General features: G+C 37.6%; 1 protein-coding gene across 1 annotated transcript in view; it reads left to right on the top strand.

The window, feature by feature from the left end:
- The window catches only part of LOC133336828 (dynein axonemal heavy chain 8), a 28988-nt gene extending 5848 nt beyond the window's left edge, over positions 1 to 23140 (top strand). Inside the window, exons 8-30 of the mRNA XM_061545107.1 lie at positions 51 to 262; positions 1517 to 1825; positions 1883 to 2090; positions 2158 to 2287; positions 3233 to 4549; positions 4944 to 5374; positions 5439 to 5659; positions 5723 to 5960; positions 7216 to 8297; positions 8362 to 8667; positions 8968 to 9302; positions 9368 to 9554; positions 11995 to 12616; positions 12677 to 12817; positions 12873 to 13162; positions 15005 to 15138; positions 15204 to 15830; positions 17727 to 17995; positions 18064 to 20936; positions 22094 to 22272; positions 22338 to 22553; positions 22614 to 22943; positions 23010 to 23140. Coding sequence (XP_061401091.1) covers positions 51 to 262; positions 1517 to 1825; positions 1883 to 2090; positions 2158 to 2287; positions 3233 to 4549; positions 4944 to 5374; positions 5439 to 5659; positions 5723 to 5960; positions 7216 to 8297; positions 8362 to 8667; positions 8968 to 9302; positions 9368 to 9554; positions 11995 to 12616; positions 12677 to 12817; positions 12873 to 13162; positions 15005 to 15138; positions 15204 to 15830; positions 17727 to 17995; positions 18064 to 20936; positions 22094 to 22272; positions 22338 to 22553; positions 22614 to 22943; positions 23010 to 23135 — 10783 coding nt within the window. The 3' untranslated portion in view covers positions 23136 to 23140. The remainder of the gene's footprint in view (positions 1 to 50; positions 263 to 1516; positions 1826 to 1882; positions 2091 to 2157; positions 2288 to 3232; positions 4550 to 4943; positions 5375 to 5438; positions 5660 to 5722; positions 5961 to 7215; positions 8298 to 8361; positions 8668 to 8967; positions 9303 to 9367; positions 9555 to 11994; positions 12617 to 12676; positions 12818 to 12872; positions 13163 to 15004; positions 15139 to 15203; positions 15831 to 17726; positions 17996 to 18063; positions 20937 to 22093; positions 22273 to 22337; positions 22554 to 22613; positions 22944 to 23009) is intronic.
- The last annotated feature ends 762 nt before the right edge of the window (positions 23141 to 23902 follow it).

The following is a 23902-nucleotide window of genomic DNA, read 5'->3' as shown; positions in this document are numbered from 1 at the left end:
TTTGAAGTTATTTTAAATAATATTTTCTATTCTCTATGCTTCTATTTCAGAACTAATTGGCGCACCGATTTGCGACCTCCTATTCTCTATACGGAACTTGAAATATATTTGGAATCCTCTTGTAGCATCGTTCCAAATCTAGAAGTGATGCAAGCTGATTTTCATCGTTCTGTTTTAAATTGTACGGAAATTAATTATTTTGTTACCACCTGGGGAAAACAGGCAAAGACCCACGAGAGAAGACAGCGTCGGGTTACTGTGGGTAAGTAAATGAAGGAACACAAAGTTGTTGTATTACAAAGCTGAAGAAAACAACTAGTAAGGAAAAGATCAAAGTCGGAAGGGACACCACTTTGGGTATATAAAAGAGGTGTTCGTAAGATTTTTATACCCTCATCCTTATGGCTAATGAGGGTATATACACTTTGATACGGCAAAAATGTGCCTCATCGAAATGTTGGTTTCAGACCCCATGTTTCTTTGGACCAAATCCATTTCAAATGTTTACAAATTTAGAAATGCGTACGATAGCCCTAGTGGGGAGTTACCGATTTCATCTAAACTCTCCACTTCATAATATTTCTTCCAAACTTAGTTTATGTTCGAAAATGGAGAACATCGGTCAACCTCTTCTGGTACCTCCCCCACCTATGATCAAAATTGAGCAAAGAAATAATTTGATAATATCATATTGACTTCCTGACTTGAACCAAACTTTGTACAACCTAGTATCTTTACCTAGAATAGATATAGTACGAACATGGGACCCATTGTTCCATTCCTTCTGGTACCTCCCTCACAAATGGTCAACATTTTCAATATTTATTTATTTGAACCAAACCTATGCATAACTTACTATGTTTATCAAACTTAGATCAAGTTCGGCGATGGGACCCATAGATCTACTATTCTTCCCCATAAATGATACAAAATTTGCAATATTTTATAAATCAAAAATCGGTCGAATCGAATGTCCGATTTGAACCGAACTTTGCACAACCTATCGGAGTGCCAATTTAGACCCTTGTGTTGTAAAATTTGCCTAGGCCCATCGAATTACCTAAAATTTTCGTCGAAGAAGTTCTATTATGAGCTAAAAACTCGTCTATTCAAAATAAGAACTCATACCAAAGCATGGACCGATATATTCCAAATTCCGAACAGTTGCAATAAAAGGGTGGAATTTCAAAGATCTATATAAAATATTGGGAGTTCTTTCGGGATTTCTAAAGGCCAGGCAGTAGGCTTAAATTTACATAGAATTTTATTCTGATTGGGGTTTGAGCAAGTTTTCGGAGCCTTTGTTTCAGAGGGCCAGCTTTTTTCTAAGAACTTTGATGGTCCTCGAAGCACTGAAATGACTGTAGTTTGGAATTCCGAGACCTTGGCGGGTAAACAGCTTCTTCAGTATGTTCAAGGTCCTAGCCTAATTTTCCAACCAGAGTACATATAGTTTCGATCGATTTTAGGTATTTTCATTGTCCGCCTCATGGTGGACCCTTCTTACTTCTTTCAGATGAAAATCGCTACGAACGTAACTACTTCCGTTATGTCATCGAACAAAAGGAAATTGTGAGAGCGATAACAAATCTTGCCAATGGCCTAATGATGTTCAAACCTAACATCGATGAATTCCTAAAGGAAATATTCAATAAACACAAATATCTTTGGTCCGCAGAGAGGGAAGCCATTATCGAAAAGTTTGTCAATACAAATCCTCTTACCGTCGATATACGCGATAAATTTATATATTACGATGAAATAACGGAACATCTGGAAAATGCCATACCACGGCATGTTATCGGGCCCATTGAAATTCGAATGGGTATGTATTAGAAGTTCTGAAGTTGTACTTCTCAATAATGTGTTTTATTTTGGCCAGAGAAAGCCTATGAAAAATTCGTCGAAGAATCGAAAAAATGGAAAATGTGTTTGGGCCAGCTGCTCAGTGCCCGCTACAAGAAACAATTAGATGAAATGGTTGATTTCATTTCGGAACAGGAAAACATCCTAGGGAAGCCGATTAACGATTTGGATGATGTCCGTTTGGCAATGTTGTGTTTGGAAAAGATTCGTGATAATTTTATTGAGTAAGAAGAGATTTATAAAATTTTACTTAAAAGGAATTATTACTCTCTCTATCTTATCTTTCTTTAGAATGGATATGCATTTGGGTGTTATTATTGATGCCTATGGTCTATTTTCCCAATATAATATTTATATACCTCGAGATGATTACGATAAGGTGGATAGTTTACAGTTGTCCTTTAATCGTATGCTGAATAACGTAAGTATAGAAATTTTTGGTTTATATCCTGTACCATAAGGTGGGACGGGGGATTGGGAGGTGGACATTCAAATGGTCAATTTTGGGTGAAAAGATTTGAAACGGAATGAAAACCAAAAATAGCAATTAATAGCAAATTTGTTTGAAGGAGGCCACAAAATCCCAAAAAAAGGTGGGGTACCGTTATGAAAGATCTACCACGAAACGTGGACCAATATTGATTAATTTTGGTAAGGTAATGTTCTACACAATAGGAATCCCAAGTACTAAAATACAGCAAATTGGGTTAAAAAATGTGCGCAAATTTGAAATATGGGTCTGTAGTACAAATTAGACCAATATTAATAATTTTTGGTAGGAAGAAGATTTGCTACCCAATGAGAACACAATGAGAAGGTTTTAGCGGCAATTTTCCACCACTGAAGTGGCTGCTATTTGACATTCCGATTTCTTGGAGGGTGAGAACCATCTTTGCAGAATCTTTTTTGATTTGGGGTCATGTTTTGACATGATATAATGATCCCGCACGATTTTCTGTGTTCTTGGAAATTGAAAAACAGCTATCCAAAGCTAGATATGGGACCATACTTTCATATGTCCAAACTCCCATATAATGCTCCCGCCCTATTTTCGAAATTTTGAAGGTTATAGCCGCAGTTTCCAAGCGAAGTGACTGCTATTTCGCATTCCGGGTTCTTAGAGGTTCTAATGTGCTATATAAGCTCATTTCCGGTATTTTGAAAATGTGGCTGGAATTTGGTCTTGGATCCGAACCATTATTGATATTATAAATATTCTACCTATGAAGTAGTTGAATGTTGGCTTCCATAAAAAGGCCCCCTTAAATTTATTCATTTCCTAGCCCAGTTTTCCAACCTGAGTGTCTTGAATTTGGTATTTCTTTTTCTCAAATAAATAAATTTTACTCTCTCCCTCTCGTTCCAGACCAAAAACGTTTCAAATCGCATTGCCGAAATGGAAGGACCTCTCCTTCTCGAGTTGACCAATGGCATTGCCGAATTTGTACAAGAATTCGAACAATTCAATATCGATTTTGAAGCCAATGGACCCATGGTTGATGGCATCTCGGCCAAAGAGGCCAGTGATCGGGTGTTTCTCTTTCAAAATCGTTTCGACGAACTTTGGCGTAAATATGAAATGTACAATAGCGGTGAGAAGTTATTCGGTTTACCCGTCACCGAATATCCGCTGCTGCATCAGAGAAAACGAGAATTCAATTATCTCAATCGTTTGTATTCGTTGTACATTCAAGTGTTGAAGACGATTGCCGATTATTATGAAATGCCATGGGCCGAGGTGGATATTGAAAAAATATCTACAGATTTGGCAGATTTCCAAGTACGCTGTCGAAAATTACCCAAAGGAATGCAAACATGGCCCGCCTATATTGTGTTGAAAACGAAAATTGATGATTTCAATGAAACATGTCCGCTGCTGGAGCTAATGACCAATAAGGCCATGAAGGAGAGACATTGGGTTCGTTTGAATGCCCTTCTGAAAAGTGATTTTGATCCGACGAGTTTTAAATTTACCTTGGGCAAACTGCTGGAGGCCCCCATCCTCCAGAACAAAGAGGATGTGGAGGATATTTGTGTGGGTGCCGGCAAAGAATTGGACATTGAGGCTAAGCTGAAGCAGGTCATCATTGATTGGTCGGTGGTAAATATCCAATTGGGTATGTTTAAAAATCGCGGTGAATTGGTGCTGAAGGGTGGTGAAACTCTGGATATTATTGCTGCTTTGGAGGATAGTATTATGGTTATGAACTCGCTGTCATCGAATCGTTACAATGCCCCCTTCAAGAAGGACATACAATTGTGGCTGAGCAAATTGGTCAACACTGGGGAGATATTGGAAAAATGGTTAATGGTCCAGAATTTATGGATTTATTTGGAGGCCGTATTTGTGGGTGGTGACATTGCCAAACAGCTGCCGATGGAGGCAAAACGTTTCACAAATATCGATAAGAATTATGTCAAGATAATGTATAGGGCAAGGGAGATTCCGAATGCGGTGGAATGCTGCACGGCAGATGAGAATTTGGCAAATACTTTGACATGGTTATTGGATCAGCTGGAGACATGTCAAAAATCGCTGACAGGATATTTGGAATCGAAAAGATTGCTGTTTCCGCGTTTCTTTTTTGTATCCGATCCTGTGTTGTTGGAAATATTGGGACAATCATCTGACCCGACATCGATTCAGCAGCATTTATTGAGTATATTCGATGCAGTGGCATATGTAAGTGGGAGGGGGATGAAGAAGTCGGATACTACTTTTTCTAATGGAGTCGATATACGTGTCTCTGACTTTGGAACCGGGTCGGTATATACGTTCACTAAGTAAATAGTGTGTATGTAAAAAGAGTGACAATCAGAGCGACGATGCTTTACATCAGTGTCGGACAAATACCACTCGCGTGCTCTCAGTAAGAGCATGGAAAAGAGGGTCTCTGGACGTGTCAGATGTTGCCACAATCGGGTCTTGTATGTGCAATACATCGAATAATATGTCTGGTCATTTTTTTATTTCCAAAGCACAGATTCGACACGACTCCTACTCAAATAGTTGGACTCCAAAGCCTGATCTGGGCATTCCTAATCTCAGAACAATTTTTTAAATCTTCCCCTTTCAGGTTGATTTCCAAGGTGGCGATACTATTGTCGCCTTGAATTCTTCAAATCATGAAAAAATCGCTTTGGAAAACCCTGTGCAATGTATCGGCAGTGTTGAAATCTGGTTAAATCGTTTACTCAAGGAAATGCAGGACACAATGCGCACGGTACTGGCCGGGATGGCAGTTAGTTTCAATGACCCACAATTTAATTTTGCCGAAGAATTTGCCTCATTTTGTGGGCAGGCGGGTATTATTGGTGTACAGCTGTTGTGGACTCGAGATGCTGAATATGCTCTGCGAAAATGCCGAACCGATAAGGGTATTATGAAAAGGACGAATACGAAATTTTTAAATTTGTTAAATCATTTTATTGATTTGACGGTGAAAGATTTGACACCCTTGGATCGGATACGTTTTGAGACCATGGTGACCATACATGTACATCAAAGGTGGGAGAGGAAGTTATCACAATTAAGACAAAAGAAATTATTAATATTCCAATTTTTAACTCAGAGACATCTTCGATGATTTGTGTAACATGCGCATCAGGTCCGCTGGAGACTTTGAGTGGCAGAAACAGGCTCGTTTCTATTATAACGATGAAAATGATGACATCATAGTTGGTATTACCGATGTCAATTTTATATATCAAAATGAATATTTGGGGGTGACGGAGCGATTGGCCATAACTCCCCTAACAGATCGTTGTTACATTACACTGGCCCAGGCAATCGGTAAGCTTGGGGGTGTTATTACATTTTGTTGGCAGATATTCTAATAATAACATTTGTTTTTAGGAATGTCAATGGGTGGTGCTCCAGCTGGACCTGCGGGTACTGGAAAAACCGAAACTACCAAAGATATGGGCAGAGCTTTGGGAAAACTGGTTGTGGTCTTCAATTGCTCAGATCAAATGGATTTTCGTGGTTTGGGTCGTATCTATAAAGGATTAGCTCAGTCCGGTTCGTGGGGTTGTTTTGATGAGTTCAATCGTATTGAATTGCCTGTACTCTCAGTGGCGGCCCAGCAAATTTAGTAAGTTGTGACAGACGCACAGTACAGTTGTGTCTTAAATATGTTGTATCAGGACCAGTTTAGTAAGACACATTGAAAAAAAAATCAATGTTACAAACACTGGTCCATGTTTCCGGGTTAGGACTCAATCGAAAATGGTCTCCCGAGATCAACTGTAATTTCTAAAAGTGTGGATGCATAGCAGCTCGATTTTTTGAAGTTTTGTGGGTATCACCAGATGTCTTTCCGGAAAATTGCAAATGCAAGTGCCACGGAAAAGCCCTACCGTATTTCGGAAACTTTAGGAATTTTTAAGTCATTAGCTATATTTTAATTTCGTGATTTCGTACTGGACCCACGTAGCATTACCTCCGATTAAACCCCTATTAAACTACTGTTTTCAATCACAATTGTCACGATAGGTTCTTAGAAGGTTCGCCTTAAAAATCCACGCTTATTGGTCGATTGGTTCTTGAGAAGTTTGTGTTTAAAAATTCACGCTTATTGGCCAAAAGGTTCTTGAGAAGGTTCGCCTTAAAAGTCCACGCTTATTTGTCCGTAGGTTCTTGAGAAGCTTCTCCTTAAAAATCCACGCTTATGGGTCCATAGACTCTTGAGAACAGTTTCTTTTAAAATCCATTCTAATTGGTCCAAAGGTTCTTGAGAAGTTTGTTTTTAAAAATCCATGCTTATTGGTCCAAAGGTTCTTCAGAAATTTGCCCCTAAACCAGGTTTATTCGTCCAAAGGTTCTTTAGAATTTTATATTTAAAAATAAACGCTGAGTGGTCCGATAATTCTTGAGAACACTGCCTTAAAAATCCACGCATATGGGTCCAAACATTCTCGAAAAGTTCGTCCTTAAATATCTACGCATATTGGTCAATATGTTCTTGAGAAGCTTGTCTATAAGAATCCACGCTTATTGGTCCCATGGGTTTTCGAAAATTGTCTTAAAAATTCAACGCTTCTTGTTTCGATGGATCTTGAGAAATCTGCCCTCAAAATCCACACTCATTGGTTCAATAGGTCTTGAAAACTCTGCCTCTAAAAATCTAATCTTATTGCTTCCATGACCCTTGATCCTTGCGAAATAAGTCTTTAAAATCCACGCTAATTGGTCTCGTGGTCCTTGATAAATTAGAATTTAAAATCCACGTTATTGGTCCACTGGTCCTTAAGTACCTAAAAAAAGATTTTTAAAAATGAAAATAATTGGCTTGTTGATCCATGAGAACAATTTTTCTTAAACCCAATTTTATTTCCCCCTCCTTACAGCATTGTGTTAACCGCTCGCAAAGAGAAACGTACTTCGTTCATCTTCAGTGATGGTGATCTGGTAACACTGAATCCCGAATTTGGCCTGTTCATCACCATGAATCCCGGCTATGCTGGACGTCAGGAGCTACCGGAAAATTTAAAAATTATGTTTCGTACTGTGGCCATGATGGTACCGGATCGAGCCATTATCATTCGAGTCAAATTAGCCAGTTGTGGTTTTAAAGAGAATTTAATACTCTCACGAAAGTTTTTCACCCTGTACAAGCTGTGCGAGGAACAGCTATCGAAACAGGTTCATTATGATTTTGGTCTAAGGAATATTCTATCAGTTCTGCGGACATTGGGTGCCCAGAAACGTGCCAATCCCAGTGATACTGAGGAGACAATTGTAATGCGTGTCCTGCGTGACATGAATGTATCCAAACTGATCGATGAAGATGAGGGATTGTTTTTATCCCTCATTGAAGATATGTTTCCTGGAATAAAACTGACCACAGCTGCCCATAAGGATTTGCAGAGGGCCCTTAGCAAGGTGACCGAAGATTTAGGTTATGTAAATAATCCCGAATGGAATTTAAAAGTGGTACAACTTTATGAAACTTCACTGGTACGACATGGATTGATGTTAATGGGCCCCACTGGATCGGGTAAGACCAGTTGCACAATTGCCATGTTACGCTGCTTCACCGAAATGGGTCATCCCCATAAGGAGATGAGAATGAATCCGAAAGCTATAACAGCACCACAAATGTTTGGACGTTTAGATGTGGCCACCAATGATTGGACGGATGGTATTTTTTCCACGCTGTGGAGACGATCACTGAAAGTACCCAAACATCAGAATACATGGATTGTTTTGGATGGTCCTGTGGATGCGGTATGGATTGAAAATTTAAATTCAGTTTTGGATGACAACAAAACACTGACACTAGCCAATGGTGATCGTATTAAAATGGCGGAGAATTCGAAGTTGGTGTTTGAGCCGGACAATGTGGATAATGCATCACCGGCCACCGTATCCAGGGTGGGTATGACTTTTATGAGTTCATCGGTGTTGAGATGGAATGTTTATATGGAGGGTAAGTTCAATGGGATCCTAAAATTGGAAGCATTTCAATTTATTTTATTTATGTCGTGTTATAGCCTGGGTCAGACGTCAACCTGCCTTTGAACAGGATGTGTTTCGTCGCTGCTTTGGCGCCATCTATGATGAGGCCCATTTATATCTGCAGACGAAGCTAATTGCAAAAATGAAAATCTTGGAAGCGATTTATATAAAACAGCTCTTGGAAATATTGGATGGCCTGTTAAGCGATTGCCCTAACCGCTCGGAGAAGTTTTTAGAGCGTACCTTCCTCTTTGCCATGATGTGGACATTGGGAGCGGTATTGGAAATTAATGAACGTGACAAATTGGAGGAGTTCTTCCTGAAACATCCATCGAAATTGAGTAAGTTAAGAAATGGATCATTGGGGGCGGTATTGGAAATTAATGAACGTGACAAATTGGAGGAGTTCTTCCTGAAACATCCATCGAAATTGAGTAAGTTAGAAATATAATTAAGAATTAGTGGAACGGTCGAACTATTTGTTAGTGGGATCAAAATATTCTGAGTAGAGAATTTGCAGCCTTCATAAAAAACTCTCGACCCATTTTAGGCAATTTTAATATCTTAATTAAATATTCTATTAAGTGTTCTAAATTATATGACAATAATAAAAAAGTAATAAATTTCTCTCTTCTACCTAGAATGGCCCAAAAAACAACCTGGTGAAACGGTCTTCGAATATTATGTCGACGAAAGTGGCAATTGGCAGCATTGGAATAATCGTGTCGAACAATTTATATATCCGGAAGATTCTATCCCCGAATTTTCATCCATTCTTGTCCCAAATGTGGATAATGTTCGCACCGCCTTTCTCATGCACAACATAGCGAAGCAGAAGAAACAGGTCCTACTGATCGGTGAACAGGGTACAGCTAAAACTGTAATGATCAAGGGATATATGGCCAATTACGATCCGGAATTTCATTTATCGAAATCTTTTAATTTTTCATCGGCCACTACCCCGAATATGTATCAGGTAGTCAAATGTCTTTCTTTCATAATTCTCATAAGCTTTTTTTTATATTTTTAAAATTCCTATAGCGCATCATTGAATCATATGTCGAGAAGAGAGTTGGTACAACCTATGGCCCACCTGGCCAGAGATCAATGACAATTTTCATTGATGACATCAACATGCCGGTGATAAATGCCTGGGGTGATCAAATTACCAATGAAATTGTGCGGCAAATGATAGAGCAGAGGGGTTTCTATTCACTGGATAAACCGGGTAAGTGTAATGCGATTTTTATAACCTTCCCCAAGAGGTGGATAGGGTATTTATTAAATTTGTCTTTCCATTTCCAACATCCTATCGTAAACTACATAAAATACTCGAAAACATTTATAACGACGGCCGGTCGAAATTAGTCGCTATAGGTAGAGATGTATTTACCGGTTAAATACCTATGGAGTGGATAAATACCAGATAAATGCTATTTACTATATTGAATCGGCAATACAATATCTTACACCCTATTTCCGGGGTTCTGTTATCAAATCGATTCAAAATGGATAGTTTTATAACACTTTAAACATGTGGGTAAATACTTGGGTAAACTCTTTAACTGCCAACTTTTGGGTAAATACCCGAAATCATAGACCGTAATATAGGGGCTACAAAAAAAAGTCGATCTATGCGGATACATTTTTGCATGAACATTTTGCACAAAATGAGAACTCACAATGCCAAATTATAGCCAATTAGATTGTGCAATGTGGACAATAGATAAAAAATGCCTTAAATCCGGAGGTACGGGCTATACCAAAATATGGACACAGGGACCCCATTTTCCACACCAGCACTCGTTTTGGCATTAAAAACATGTGAGCCAAATTTGGCAGCCTGTGTCAAGTGGTTTGCCAGTTAATGAGTTTATACCCAATATTTGGGTAAATACTCAAAACAGTACCTTTATATGGGGGCTACCAAAAAACGTAGTACTTTGGCATTTCGGGTTCATGAAGTGTAAAAAAACATTTTTGCAGAAAAAACTTTCTAGATTTCTTTTCTCGAAGAGAACAATAATTTCCGAAATGCCTTCGTGAATTGATTTACATCTATATTTTAAGTGTTGAGATTGTCATAGATGCGCTGCCCTAACATTTTTCTAAGCTGTCTTCCGAACTTTACGTTACCCAATAAGCCTTGGATTTGTTCCGGAAGGGTATAGGTTTTGACAGTGGTCCTATAATTGTAAATATATTTTATATGTGCCAGAAAAATAGTACTCTTGTAAGACCCCACATTCAGATTTTCTAAAGGGTCTGGGCTTGAGCTAGCATTGCTACGAATTAGTACTAGTTATATGATTTTTTTGCTTTACTTACCAGTAGTGGCACCTTCGGCGTTGGTGATGGTATTATTGGGTTGAACGAAAGGTAAACTTATGGCAGGTCCATTCCCCTGTTTCAGTACGGAAATTATTTTTTCCGTCAGACCCAATGTTGCCGTTTCACTCCGATAGAAGTTTTATATGGGTAGCCTCAATCAACTATCATCTTGTTAATAGTCTTCTTGGGAGTTGGTTATCTTGTTGTCTCTCCCTCACTGCATTATGTGCTGATTACCTCCTCTCCTTGCCCAAACTTGAAGAAGACAGCATTGGACCCATGGTATGTCTTACGTTTGTCTTACAAAGCAGACTGCAATGGAAGATTTGGCTAAGACTACCGAAAGGAGAGTCCCTTTTCATTCTCCTTCCTGTCTTTTATCACCATACTCTAATGCATACAGTTCCTTCGGTAATTGTAAGGAATGAAGGAAGAGGGAATACCTTCCTCAGCTGCTTGAAATATTTGTTTCGGTGGGATATTCCCCATTAAACTCTTAGCTTAACAGATCGGGGAAGGGAGCCTTCTTTGCAGGAGGAGAACCAAAATGTTGTTGTTGATCACCGCTCTTTCAGCATATTTTTGTTGAACTTTTTCTCCCTCCTTGCCGCTTCTTGGGAGGTGAGGGAAATCAGTATTAATCTTGAGAGCTACTATGCGTTCCTGGTTTTATGCTTCATCCTGGCTAACTTGCACCTTTGGAAATATTATTGCTCACTTTTTCTCTACCCATCCGGCACTCCAATGTCTTGCTTTCGATTTCAAGCTCGATGTTTGAGTACGCGCCTATATTAAAAGGTTGGGTAGAGATTACTATTTTCATAGGTTTTGCATTTGTCTGCTCTTGTGGAGACCTAATCCTCTTCGCCGTTTGTTAGGAGGGAGACGGAGGGTTAGGATTCGCCTTGGTAAAGATTATCCACCTCATGTTCGTTCTTTACCAAGGATTAGCCTTGGTAAAGATTATCCACCTGATGTTCGTTCATGATTTTCTGCTTCAATTTTCTCAATATCCTTGCTCACCTTTTCTCACGTCTCTATACACACTTTTCTATAGAAAATTCAATTCAGGAATCTTTTGCTGCTATTCAAAATCTCAATTCAGTTAGCTTTTGTTATTAGAAAATTATATTCAGCTAACTTTTATATGCAAAACTCGCCGAGTGTTTTTTTACGGAAAATAGTCAATTCAACTATTTTTCCTCTAGAAAAAATTAACACGCCTATGTTTTGTTTTATATAAACCCTATTCAGCAAAGTTTGTTGGTAGAAAAATATATTTTAGTTTGCAATTTAAATAACATTTTCCTTCGTTTTTTTTTTTTTTTTATTTTCAGGCGACTTCTCGACAATATTGGACATACAAATACTGGCTGCCATGATTCATCCGGGTGGTGGCCGTAATGACATCCCACATCGTTTGAAACGACATATGGCCATATTTAATTGTACTCTACCCAGTAATAATTCCATGGATCAAATATTTAGTCAAATTGGTAGTGGTTACTTCTGCCCGGCGCGTTTCAAAGAAGAAGTTGTCGAAATAATTCCCCAATTGGTCCCACTAACCCGAATCTTTTGGCAGAATGTCAAAGTGAAAATGTTACCGACTCCCTCCAATTTCCATTACGTTTTCAATTTACGTGATTTATCACGCATTTGGGAGGGTATGTTAAAGGTGGCCAGTGAAGAATGTCAAACGGTCGGGAATGTTTTGAAGTTGTGGCGTCATGAATGTACTCGGGTAATTGCCGATCGTTTTACGGATTATAAAGACACAGCATGGTTTATCGATCGAATGAAGAAAGATGTTAAGGCGAATTTAAGTGAAGAATATTGGGAGGAGTTTCCCGAGGATGAGACATTCTTTGTGGATTTTCTAAGAGATCCACCCGATGCCCAGGAGGATGATGAGGATATATCATTGGAACCACCAAAGATCTACGAAGAAATTTTGAGGTGTGTAACTTACATAAATCGAAATCAACTATGATTATTTACGCTTGTATATCCTTTCAGCATGGACCAAGTCAAGGATCGTGTGCTGTGGTATATGGGCCAATTCAATGAATACGTGCGCGGTTTTCATATGGATATGGTATTTTTCCATGACGCATTGGTCCATTTGATAATTGTATCGCGTATTTTGAGCATGCCACGGTAAGTTCTACAATTTATTAAGACCTCATTTACATATTTTTCATTCCCTTTGTAGTGGTAATGCCCTACTTGTGGGCGTTGGTGGTTCGGGCAAACAAAGTTTAACCCGTTTGGCTTCATTTATTGCGGGTTATAAATTTTTCCAAATCACATTGACTCGTGCATATAATGCTGGCAATTTGATCGATGATTTGAAATATTTATATCGCACAGCAGGCCTGGAGGGTCAAGGCATAACCTTCATATTTACCGATAATGAAATAAAAGATGAAGCGTTTTTGGAATTCATAAATAATATTTTGAGTTCGGGTGAAATTGCGAATTTGTTTGCCAAGGATGAAATGGGTAAGTAGCAATAAGAATTGGACGTAGTGTAGCATTTGTTTCTATAGAAAAAAAATTCAGCTACTTTTCTCAATGAAAAACGACATTTCTGTAAAATAAATCTATTCAGCAAATTTTTTCCTGTCGAAAAAGTCAATTCAGCTAACTTTTCAGTTGTGAAAGTCAACTCAGTAATATTTTCCTGTAGAAAAAGGCAATTCAGCAAACTTTTTTGCCTGGAAATTCAACTCAGCATTTTTTTCTATGCACAAAATTCATTCAGTATAAAAAAAAATCGTTCTATAAAAGCATTAATTTAGCAAACATTTTTAATGGAAAAAGTCAATTCAGCTAACTTTTTTGTTGAAAAAACGAACTTTTTTCTGTACTAAGGTTAACTCAGCATTTTTCTGTAGAAAAAATCAATTCAGAACACTTCTTTGTAGTCAATTCAGCAATGATTTCCTATAAAAATAGACAATCATAAAAATATCTAATTCAGCAATCATTTTCTATAGAACTCATTAAAAGTTTTATACAAGAATACAATTCACAATTTTTCTAATAAACATCAAATTCAGCTATCATATTCTAGAGAAAAAGTTAATTCAGCTAAATGTTACAGAAAACACAATTTAGCGCAGTTTTTCAATAGGAAATATTCAGATAATTTAGCGAACTTCTAATAAAGAAACATTTAATTAATGGATTTTTGGAAATAGTCAATTCAGCTAAGTTTTTTTACACAAAAATCCAATTTAATTAATTCAGCGAACTTTTTAGCGGAAACTTCAATCCAGCAAATTTATTTCACGGAAAAACATTATTCATCAATGTTTTTCTACAGGAAAACATAATTCAGCAATGTTTTTCTATTAAAAAGTCAATTTAGCAAAGGAATATTTCATTCAGCAAATTTATGCGTTAACTCAGCATTTCTTTTGTAGGAAAATCTAATTAAAAAATACAAAATAAATCAATTCAGCAAACTTTTTAAGTAGAGAAAGTCAACAAAGGTACTTTTCTATAGAAATATGAATTCAGAAAAATCAATTCAGCAAACTTGTTCTTTAAAAACAATTTATTCAGCTAAGGTATTCTGCATAAAAAGTAATTTCAGCTAACTTTTTCGTTAGATAAAAATCAATTCCATAAATTGTTTTTGAAAAAAGTAAAATTCAGCTATTTTCTCTACAAAACAAAAAACTGTTCAACAATTGTTTTCTGTAAAAACCGAATTCAGCGCAGTTTTTTAAAAGGAACATATCATTGAGCGAACTTCTTATATAGAAAGATTTAATAAAGGGATTTTTTTGTGCAGAAATATTCAATTCAGCAAAGTTGTTCTAAAGAAAATCCAAATTCAGCTAAGATTTCCTATATTATAAAGACCGAATTCAGTGCAGTTTTTTTTTTCATTGAGCGAACTTCTTAATAAAGGGATTTTTTGTAAAGAAATATAAAATTCAGCAAACTTTTTCCACAGAAAACCCCAATTTATCTATGTTTTACCATAGAAAAAGCATTAAGCTCAAAGAAAAAGAAATTTAAAAAAAATATATTCAGCGAACAGCATAGTCTTTCTACACAAAAATACAATTCAGCAAATTGTTTCCTTATAAAAAAACTTAATTCAGCAATATTTGTTTTTATTAAAAACGACAATTTAGTAATGAAAGTTTTGATTCGGCGAATTTCTTCTATAGAAAAATTTAATTCAGCAAGCATTTTTTAAAGTAAAACTTAATTAACAAGGGCTTTCCATAGAAAGATATCAATTTAGCAAGCTTTTTCTATAGAAACCTGCCATTCAGCAAATGTTTTCTTATCAAATCTACATTTTTACAACCTTCTGTATTTCAGATGAAATTTACAACGAAATTATACCCATAATGAAAAAGAAGCAGCCTCGACGTCCACCAACACAGGATAATCTCTACGATTTCTTTTTATCAACTGCTCGGTCCAATTTGCATGTGGCCCTGTGTTTCTCACCGGTAAGTTTTCATATTTTCGGGTCAAAGGTCAAGGCAATTATATACTCTATTTTTACCCCTTCTAGATCGGTGAAAAGTTTCGTGCCCGTTCTCTGAAATTCCCCGGCCTAATATCCGGTTGTGTCATTGATTGGTTCCAAAAATGGCCAGAAGATGCTCGGATAGCTGTCTCTAGACATTATCTCGAAAACTTTGAAATAGTTTGCTCACCAACTGTAAAGGAAAACGTAATGGACATCATGAGCTGGATTCACGAAAGTGTTTCCGAAACATGTCTGTCGTATTTTGAACGTTTTCGCCGTACCACTTTTGTTACACCCAAATCGTTAATTTCATTTTTGGAAAGTTATAAAAAACTCTACAAAGATAAACAGGAAAATATTATCGTGTTGGCGGAACGAATGTCATCGGGTTTGGATAAGCTGGATGAGGCAGGTGCTTCGGTGGCGGTGTTGAAAAAAGATTTGGTGGAAATGAATAAGGTGATTGTTGTGGCAACGGAAGAGGCTGAAGTGGTGTTGCAAAATGTCGCCGAATCGACGGCAGCTGCGGAAATTGTTAAAGCCCAGGTGGCCGAAAAGAAGGGTCAGGCTGAAGCTTTGGTGAAAATTATTTCAGCTGATAAAGAAGTTGCAGAAGCGAAGTTGGAAAAAGCCCGCCCGGCGTTGGAAGAAGCTGAGGCGGCATTAAAGGTAGATTTGTTTTAATTCATTCAGCAATTATACAGTAGAAAATCACAATTTAGCGAAGTCTTTCTACAAAAATCCAAATTTAGGGATGTTTTTCTAAAAAATACTCAATTCCTCGACTTTTGTGTTTCGAAACTATTTATCAGCGAACACACAAACCACAAAATATGTCTGTAACACTAATAGGCCGTTTTTTATAATTCAGAGATATCGTTCTGTTTGGAAACACAATATCCCTAAGTTTTTCAGTCAAGTTTTTTCACAGGAAATTGTAATTCAGGGATGTTTCTCTGTAGAAATGCTCTATTCGACAAACGTTTTCTATAGAAATTCTCAATTAAGCTAAATTTTCCTGTAGAAAACCTAAAATTTCAAATCGGCGTAAATATTCTATAGAAAAAAACTGAATTCAGGTAGAAAGTTTTTTTGAAATTTTTTATTCAGTAAGGTTATTGAGGAAATCTGAATTAAGTGATATTTTTCTAAAAATATAGAAAAGTCTTTCTGTGGAAAATCTGCATACGTCCCAAGTCAGCAAAGACATTTTATAGAAATTCAAAGTCATCAAAGAATTCATATAAAACAACTAATTCGATACAGTTCTATAATGTGTTGTTTAAATTCAGCTTAGCTTCTTTATTTGAAAAATTTTCAATCATAAATCTCAAAACTTGTTTGTAGAAAAACAGAATTTAAAAGATTTTTTTTTTCTGCAGAAATATCAATTCAGCTAAACTATTTTATGGGGAAGCTCTATTCAGCAATGTAATTATGAACAAAACCTTTATTCAGCAATGTTTTTATGTTAGAAAACTGAATTCAGCAAGTGTGTTATATAAAAAAATCAATTCAGCCCTGCTTATTTTTTGGGAAATGTTATTCAGCAAAGTTTTAAATCATAAATCCGAAATTTATTTGCAGAAAAACTTAATTAAATTCTATTCAGCAATGTTTCCTGTTAGAAAATTTAATTTAGGAAAGGTGTTAAATAAAAAAACTCAATTCAGCTTAACTTATTTATTGGAAAATTTTATTCAGCAATGTAATTATGTAGAAAATCTTGATTCAGTAATGTTTCTCTGTTAGAAAATTTAATTAAGCAAAGCTGTTAAACAAAAAATTCAATTCAGCTTAGCTTCTTTATTGGGAAATTTTATTCAGCAAAGTTTTCAATTATAAATCAGAAATTTGTTTGTAGAAAAACTCAATTTAATAGATTTTTTTCTGCAGAAATATTAATTCAGCTAAGCTTTTCTGCAGCAATGGTATTATGTACAAAACTTTTATTCAGGTATATTTTTCTTTTAGAAAATAGAATTCAGCAAATCTTTTATATATAAAAAATCAATTCAGCTTAGCTTTTTTTGGGAAATTTTGTTCAGCAATCATAAATCTGAAGTTTGTTTTTCGAAAAACACAATTTAATAGATTTTTTTTTGGAAAAATACCAATTTCAGCTAAACTTTTCTACAGAAAATCTATATTTAGCAATGTAATTATGTAGAAAACCATAATTCAGAAATGTTTTTCCGTTTGAAAATTCAATTTGGCAAGGGAGTTAAATAAAGAACTCAATTCAGCTTAACTTCTCTATTTGGGAAATTTTGTTCGGCATACAATTAAAATTAGCTTAAATCAGCAAGGTATTCAAAGAAAAACTGAATTCAGCAATGTTTTCCTGTACATAAAATATATTCAGCAACATTTTTCTTTAGAAAATCTAAATACACCAACGTTTTTCTATGCAAAAACTGAATTCAGCAAAATTTGTCAATAGAAAACCGGAAAACTGAATTCCGCGACGTTTATTTATAGAAACCCCGAATTCAGCAATGTTATTTCAGTTATTTTTTTCTCCCCAAATTCTAATTCAGCAAAAATGCATTTGCTATTTTCCAGACCATTAAAGCTGCCGACATTGCCACAGTACGAAAATTGGGTAAACCGCCATATTTAATTACCCTTATCATGGATTGTGTATGCATTTTGTTCCGCAAGCGCATCAAAGCCATTCGACCCGATATGGAAAAACAATTCCTGCAAAGTTCTTGGGAAGAATCGCTGAAGGTAATGTCCGATACGAGTTTCCTAAAGAAAATTGTGGAATATCCGACGGATATTATAAATGCTGAAATGGTCGATTTGATGTTGCCATATTTTAATTATAGGTAAGCGAGCTTTAAAGCTTTATTTTAGAAGCTTTTAATTGAGAATTTTGTTTTTGATTTACTTGCAGCCTTTACACCTTTGAGGCTGCCAAAGTGGCCTGTGGCAATGTGGCTGGCCTGCTGTCGTGGACCATTGCCATGGCCAAGTACTATGAGGTAAACAAAGAAGTGTTACCGCTAAAAGCCAATTTGGCAGTGCAGGCTGCCAAACATGCAAAAGCTTCCAATGATTTGCGGGAAGCTGAGGAGCTTTTTGCTGCCAAGGAACGGGAGCTGGCCAAAGTTCAACAACAATTCGATGAGGCCATTGCCAAGAAAAATGCTGTACTGGAGGAGGCAAAGAAGTGCCAGGACAAAATGGATGCAGCCACGGCATTGATAAATGGTTTAGCTGGCGAGAAGATACGATGGACAGAACAAATTGCTCAGTTCAAGAGTGAAACAGAGCGATTAGTTGGCGATACCATCATGTTGACGGCCTTCTTGTCCTACACGGGGCCCTTTAATCAGGAATACCGCAACGATCTGCAGGCTCAATGGTTGAAACAAATTATGGATCGGCTAATACCGATATCGGGAAATTTAAATATTATTGATAGTCTAACGGATCGTACCCAAATTGGGGAATGGAATTTGCAGGGTCTACCCACCGATGAGTTGTCTATACAGAATGGTATTATTGCCACCAAGGCGGTACGATTTCCTCTGCTGATTGATCCCCAGTCCCAGGGCAAAGCTTGGATAAAGAACAAAGAAAAGGAAAACGGTCTGATTGTCACCAATTTATCGCATCGTTATTTCCGAACCCATATAGAGGATGCCGTTAGCATGGGACTGCCGGTGATAATTGAAGATGTGGCAGAAGAATTGGATCCATGTTTGGATAATGTCTTGGATCGCAATCTACTAAAAGTCGGTACAACATTCAAGATCAAGTTGGGCGATAAGGAAATCGACTATAATGCCGCATTTCGTTGTTACATCACCACGAAGTTACCCAATCCCTTGTATTCCCCAGAGATATCGGCCCGTACATCCATTATCGACTTTACTGTGACCATGAAAGGCCTGGAAGATCAGTTGTTGGGTCGAGTAATTCTAACCGAACGCAAAGAGCTGGAAGAAGAGCGAACAAATCTGGTGGAGACGGTAACAGGAAATATGAAGAAAATGAAAGAATTGGAAGCCAATCTGCTGCATAAACTCTCCACGACGCAAGGCAGCCTGCTGGATGATGTCACCGTGATTGAGGTTTTGAATACCAGTAAAAATACCGCCATAGATGTCAAGGAGAAATTGGACGTGGCCAAAATCACGGAGGCAAAAATTAACGTGGCTCGAGAAGAATATCGTCCGGTGGCCACTCGAGGAAGTGTACTCTATTTCCTTGTCTGCTCCATGGCCAATGTCAATATGATGTATCAAACTTCGTTGGTACAATTCCTGGAGAGATTTGATGCCAGTATGCATTTATCGGCCAAGACCCATATTACCCAGAAGAGAATCAAGCGAATAATCGAATACTTGACCTTCGAGATTTATCGCTATAAATCCCGAGGCCTTTATGAAAAGGATAAATTCCTATTTGTCCTGTTGATGGCCTTGAACATCGATCGTCAAATGGAAATCATTAGCTATGAAGAATTTCAGAACTTCATAAAGGGTGGGGCTGCCTTGAATCTCAATGATTGTCCACCCGTTCCGTACAAATGGATTACCGATGAAACTTGGCTGAATTTGGTGCAACTATCTAACTTGGCCGCCTTTTCTCAGGTCCTTAATAAAATTTCCAACAACGAGAGATCCTGGTTCCATTGGTATAAAAAGGAATGCCCCGAAAGTGAAGTTATACCAGATGGCTACAACAGCCTCGATCCATTCCGCCGTCTACTCCTCATACGCTCCTGGTGTACAGATCGCACCCTCTCACAGAGCAGACAATATATTGGCCACTCGTTGGGAGAACGTTTTGCTGAACCCGTAGTTCTCAATTTTGATGGCCTTCTCTCGGAAAGTAAACCTTTAGTGCCGATTATATGTTTCCTATCGATGGGTTCAGATCCCTCCTCAAATATTGAGGCATTGGCAAAGAAAAATGAATTGAAATGTTATCCCATATCAATGGGCCAGGGCCAAGAGATACATTCCCGAAAATTGGTATCAATGTGCCTGGCAGAAGGTGGTTGGGTTCTACTGCAAAATTGCCATCTGGGATTGGAATATATGCATGAATTGACTTTGCTTCTACTCGATCTTGAGAGGGGTGAGGAGTCGGCCTATCATCCAGATTTTCGTATTTGGATAACCACAGAACCACATCCAGGATTTTCCATAACTCTGCTACAAATGTCACTGAAATTTACCAATGAACCTCCTGCAGGGGTACGTGCCGGTCTCAAGCGTACCTATGGCAATTTATCACAAGATTTTCTTGATTATTCCCAATCGGAATTCTACCATCCCCTCGTCTATGCCATTTCCTTTCTCCACTCGGTGGTACAAGAACGTCGTAAATTTGGTCCACTCGGCTGGAATATACCCTATGAATTTAATTCAGCCGATTGGTATGCCAGTTGTCTATTCGTGCAAAATCATTTAGATGACCTGGAACCGGGTAGGGGTATTAGCTGGAACACCGTTCGCTATATGTTGGGTGAGGTACAATATGGTGGCCGTGTCACAGATGATTATGATAAACGGCTGCTGAACACGTTCGGTCGTGTTTGGTTCCATGATCAATTGTTCGCGGAGACATTTGAATTCTTTAAGGGTTATAAAATACTTAGCTTTAAGGAACAGGAAGCGTATTTGGCTGCCATAGAAGAGTTGCCGAACATCGATCCGCCACAGGTTTATGGTTTTCATTCGAATGCTGAAATAACATATCAAACGAATACGACGCGATCGATTTTGGATACAATTATATCAATACAACCGAAGGGTAAGTGGGCGGGAGATGGGAGGGGATTATTTTTGTTAAACCCCACCATAAGGTGGGGTGTATGCTGCTTGCACAAGTATCCTTGCTTCAGATCCATACAACAGCACGGGTAACATCATCGTCCGGTTTTTAATTGCTTACTCAGACCATAGTGACATCTGTTGGCCAACACTATTCTACTTCGGATTTCAAAGCTGATGTTATTAGTTTTGTTTATGGCTGTACCGAGGTATATAAAATCGATCACCTCGAAGCTGTAGTTTTCAAGTTCCACAGTTGGTCCAAGTCTGCTGGATGTCTTGCGCGTTGATTCCATCAGCTTGATCTTTTCGCCATTTACTGCCAGTCCCACTTTGTCAGACTCCTTCTCTGTTCACCATTTCTGTTCACCTTTGCCTCTTGTATGACCTTTTCCAGCAGGATGTTAAACAGGTTACACTACAAACTTTCAACATGTCATAGTTATCCTGCATAGCCGTATTGATTTTGCAGGAATGCCGAAGACAGACACGACTTTAAACACCTCAGAACGGGTAGGGCTGTCGAATGCGGCTTTATAGTCGACGAATTCCTGGATCTTTTCCAGGATCTGGAGCAGAGTGAAAATCTGGCCAACGCTGCTACATTAAGACATAAAGTGCGAACCTTGGTTGCTACAAGGTAATGGTCCGAATCGATATTCGCTCCTCATATCGATCGAACATCTAAAACACTGCATGAATGCCTTCAGTCTATCACAACATGATCAATTTAATTTCTCGTTGCTTGATCAGGAGAAATCCAGGTGGCCTTGTGTATATCGAGATGCTTGAATCTGGTGCTGATAACTACCATGTTTTTTGCTGTCGCGAAGTCAATCAAACCTCATGCCGTTGTCTAATGTTTCTTCATGGAGGCTGAATTTTCCAATGGTGGGACCAAAAATATTTTCCCTTCCCATTTGTGCATTAAAATTTCGTAGCAGAATATGCGGTCATATGCTGTTTCCAGGCGCTCGTTCTTTGGTCTGTTCATCTTTGTCTTTCGTCGGAGTCCGTATGTTGAAGTTCCTACCCCAGTCTGTAATTTGGAACATTATTTTTTCAGAGAATTGGCAACCTATTAACACATAATGAAATATATAATCCAGTTGCAATAAAACAATCTGTTCATTTCAGAATCCTCTGGCGGTGGCGGGGAGACTCGTGAGGATAAAGTTGCACGACAAGTCCGAGAAATGCAAAGCAAAGCTCCAATGCCCTATGATCTGTTTGAGGTAAAGGAACGGCTTAGGGCAATGGGTGCCTTAAGTTCAATGAATATTTTCTTAAGGCAAGAAATTGATCGGATGCAAAAGGTAATCGGTACAACACATAAGTTTACATAGAGAATAAAATAAAAAAATATTTTATACATTTTCAGATTATCATTTTGGTTCGCAGCACCCTAAAAGATCTGCTTCTTGCCATTGAGGGTACCATTATTATGAGTGAACAGTTAAGAGATGCTTTGGATAATATTTTTAATGCTCGTGTACCGGCCATTTGGCAAAAAGGCAGTTGGGCATCGTCGACATTGGGTTTTTGGTTTACCGAATTGTTGGAGAGAAATGCCCAGTTTCATGGCTGGTGTTTTGGGGTATGAGGGAGCATTTCGATACCTAATGAATATTGCATTTAAATACTCTCTTGCTTTCAGGCCCGTCCCGTTGTCTTTTGGATGTCTGGGTTCTTTAATCCACAAGGTTTTCTCACCGCCATGAAACAAGAGGTGGCCAGAGCCCATCATGGCTGGGCCCTGGATCAAGTCAGCATGACAAATGAAGTTTTGAAAATCGGCAGCGAAGAATGTAAGAAACCACCCAAGGAGGGTGTCTATGTTCATGGTTTGTATTTGGATGGTGCAGGTTGGGATCGTAAAACAGCACGTCTGGTTGAATCGACCAATAAGGTTTTGTATGTGCTAATGCCCGTGGTTCATATATCGGCTATTAATTCGACAGCTCCCAAAAGCCCAAAACTTTATACGGTAAACATTTTTAAAAAAATATTAATATCTAATTATTTAATAATGATATGGATTTTGTTTTTGTAGTGCCCGGTTTATAAGAAAATCAATCGCACAGATTTGAATTATATATCACCGTTGTGGCTGAACACCGTAAAACATCCGGATCATTGGATTTTAAGAGGTGTGGCACTGTTGTGCGATATTAAATAATGTTTTATATATTTTTTAAATTTTAATAAATTTCTTATAATATTTTTCATAATTTTTTTTTTTATTTTTTCAATGGTCAAACATGTGATTGCAAGGTAATAGGTAATAATTTGTTCAATAAAATTCAAATTAATTTTCAAAAATGTCCCTTCAATTTGGAAACATCTCTATCTTTACAGATTCGAATTCGAATATTGTGAATTAAACAGGAGGCCTCTGTAGAATATTTCGATGCGTTTCAGACGGAGTGACCACAATACGTTGCGATGAAAACTACAATATGTTCACATGTGTATACCCTCATAACGTGGAGTGTATATTATTATATGTGTCATTCTGTTTGCAACATCCCGTGATATTTACGAGAACCCATAAAATATATATATATATATATGTATATTACATAATGGAATAAAATTCTATGTCGGTTGAACCATGTTTGTTGAAGTCACGATAGAGCTTTCAATATTTCATATAAGGGCTTCGAAATCTAGAATGTTTCATACTGAAAATGGAATAAATCGAAGTTCATATATCGGAAAATTCAGTCTCCATAAAGAAACATCCGACAACGGCATGAAGTTAATTGATTTCGTGGCAGCAAAAAATGGTAGTTATCAGTACCAGATTCAAGCATCTCGATATACCAAGGCCAACTGCATTTCTCCCAATCAAACAACGAGAAATCAAATGCATGATGTTATGGTAGACGGATGACATTCATCCAGTGTTTTAGACGTTCGATCCGAGGAGCGAATATCGATTAA

Source organism: Musca vetustissima, unplaced genomic scaffold (genome assembly GCF_032173495.1).
Source record: "Musca vetustissima isolate MV318-11 ecotype Yass unplaced genomic scaffold, APGP_CSIRO_Mvet_v1 utg6369, whole genome shotgun sequence".
Lineage (NCBI taxonomy): Eukaryota > Metazoa > Arthropoda > Insecta > Diptera > Muscidae > Musca > Musca vetustissima.
The sequence above is the reverse complement of the archived record's forward strand: the minus strand, read 5'-3'. Positions and strand labels throughout refer to the sequence as shown.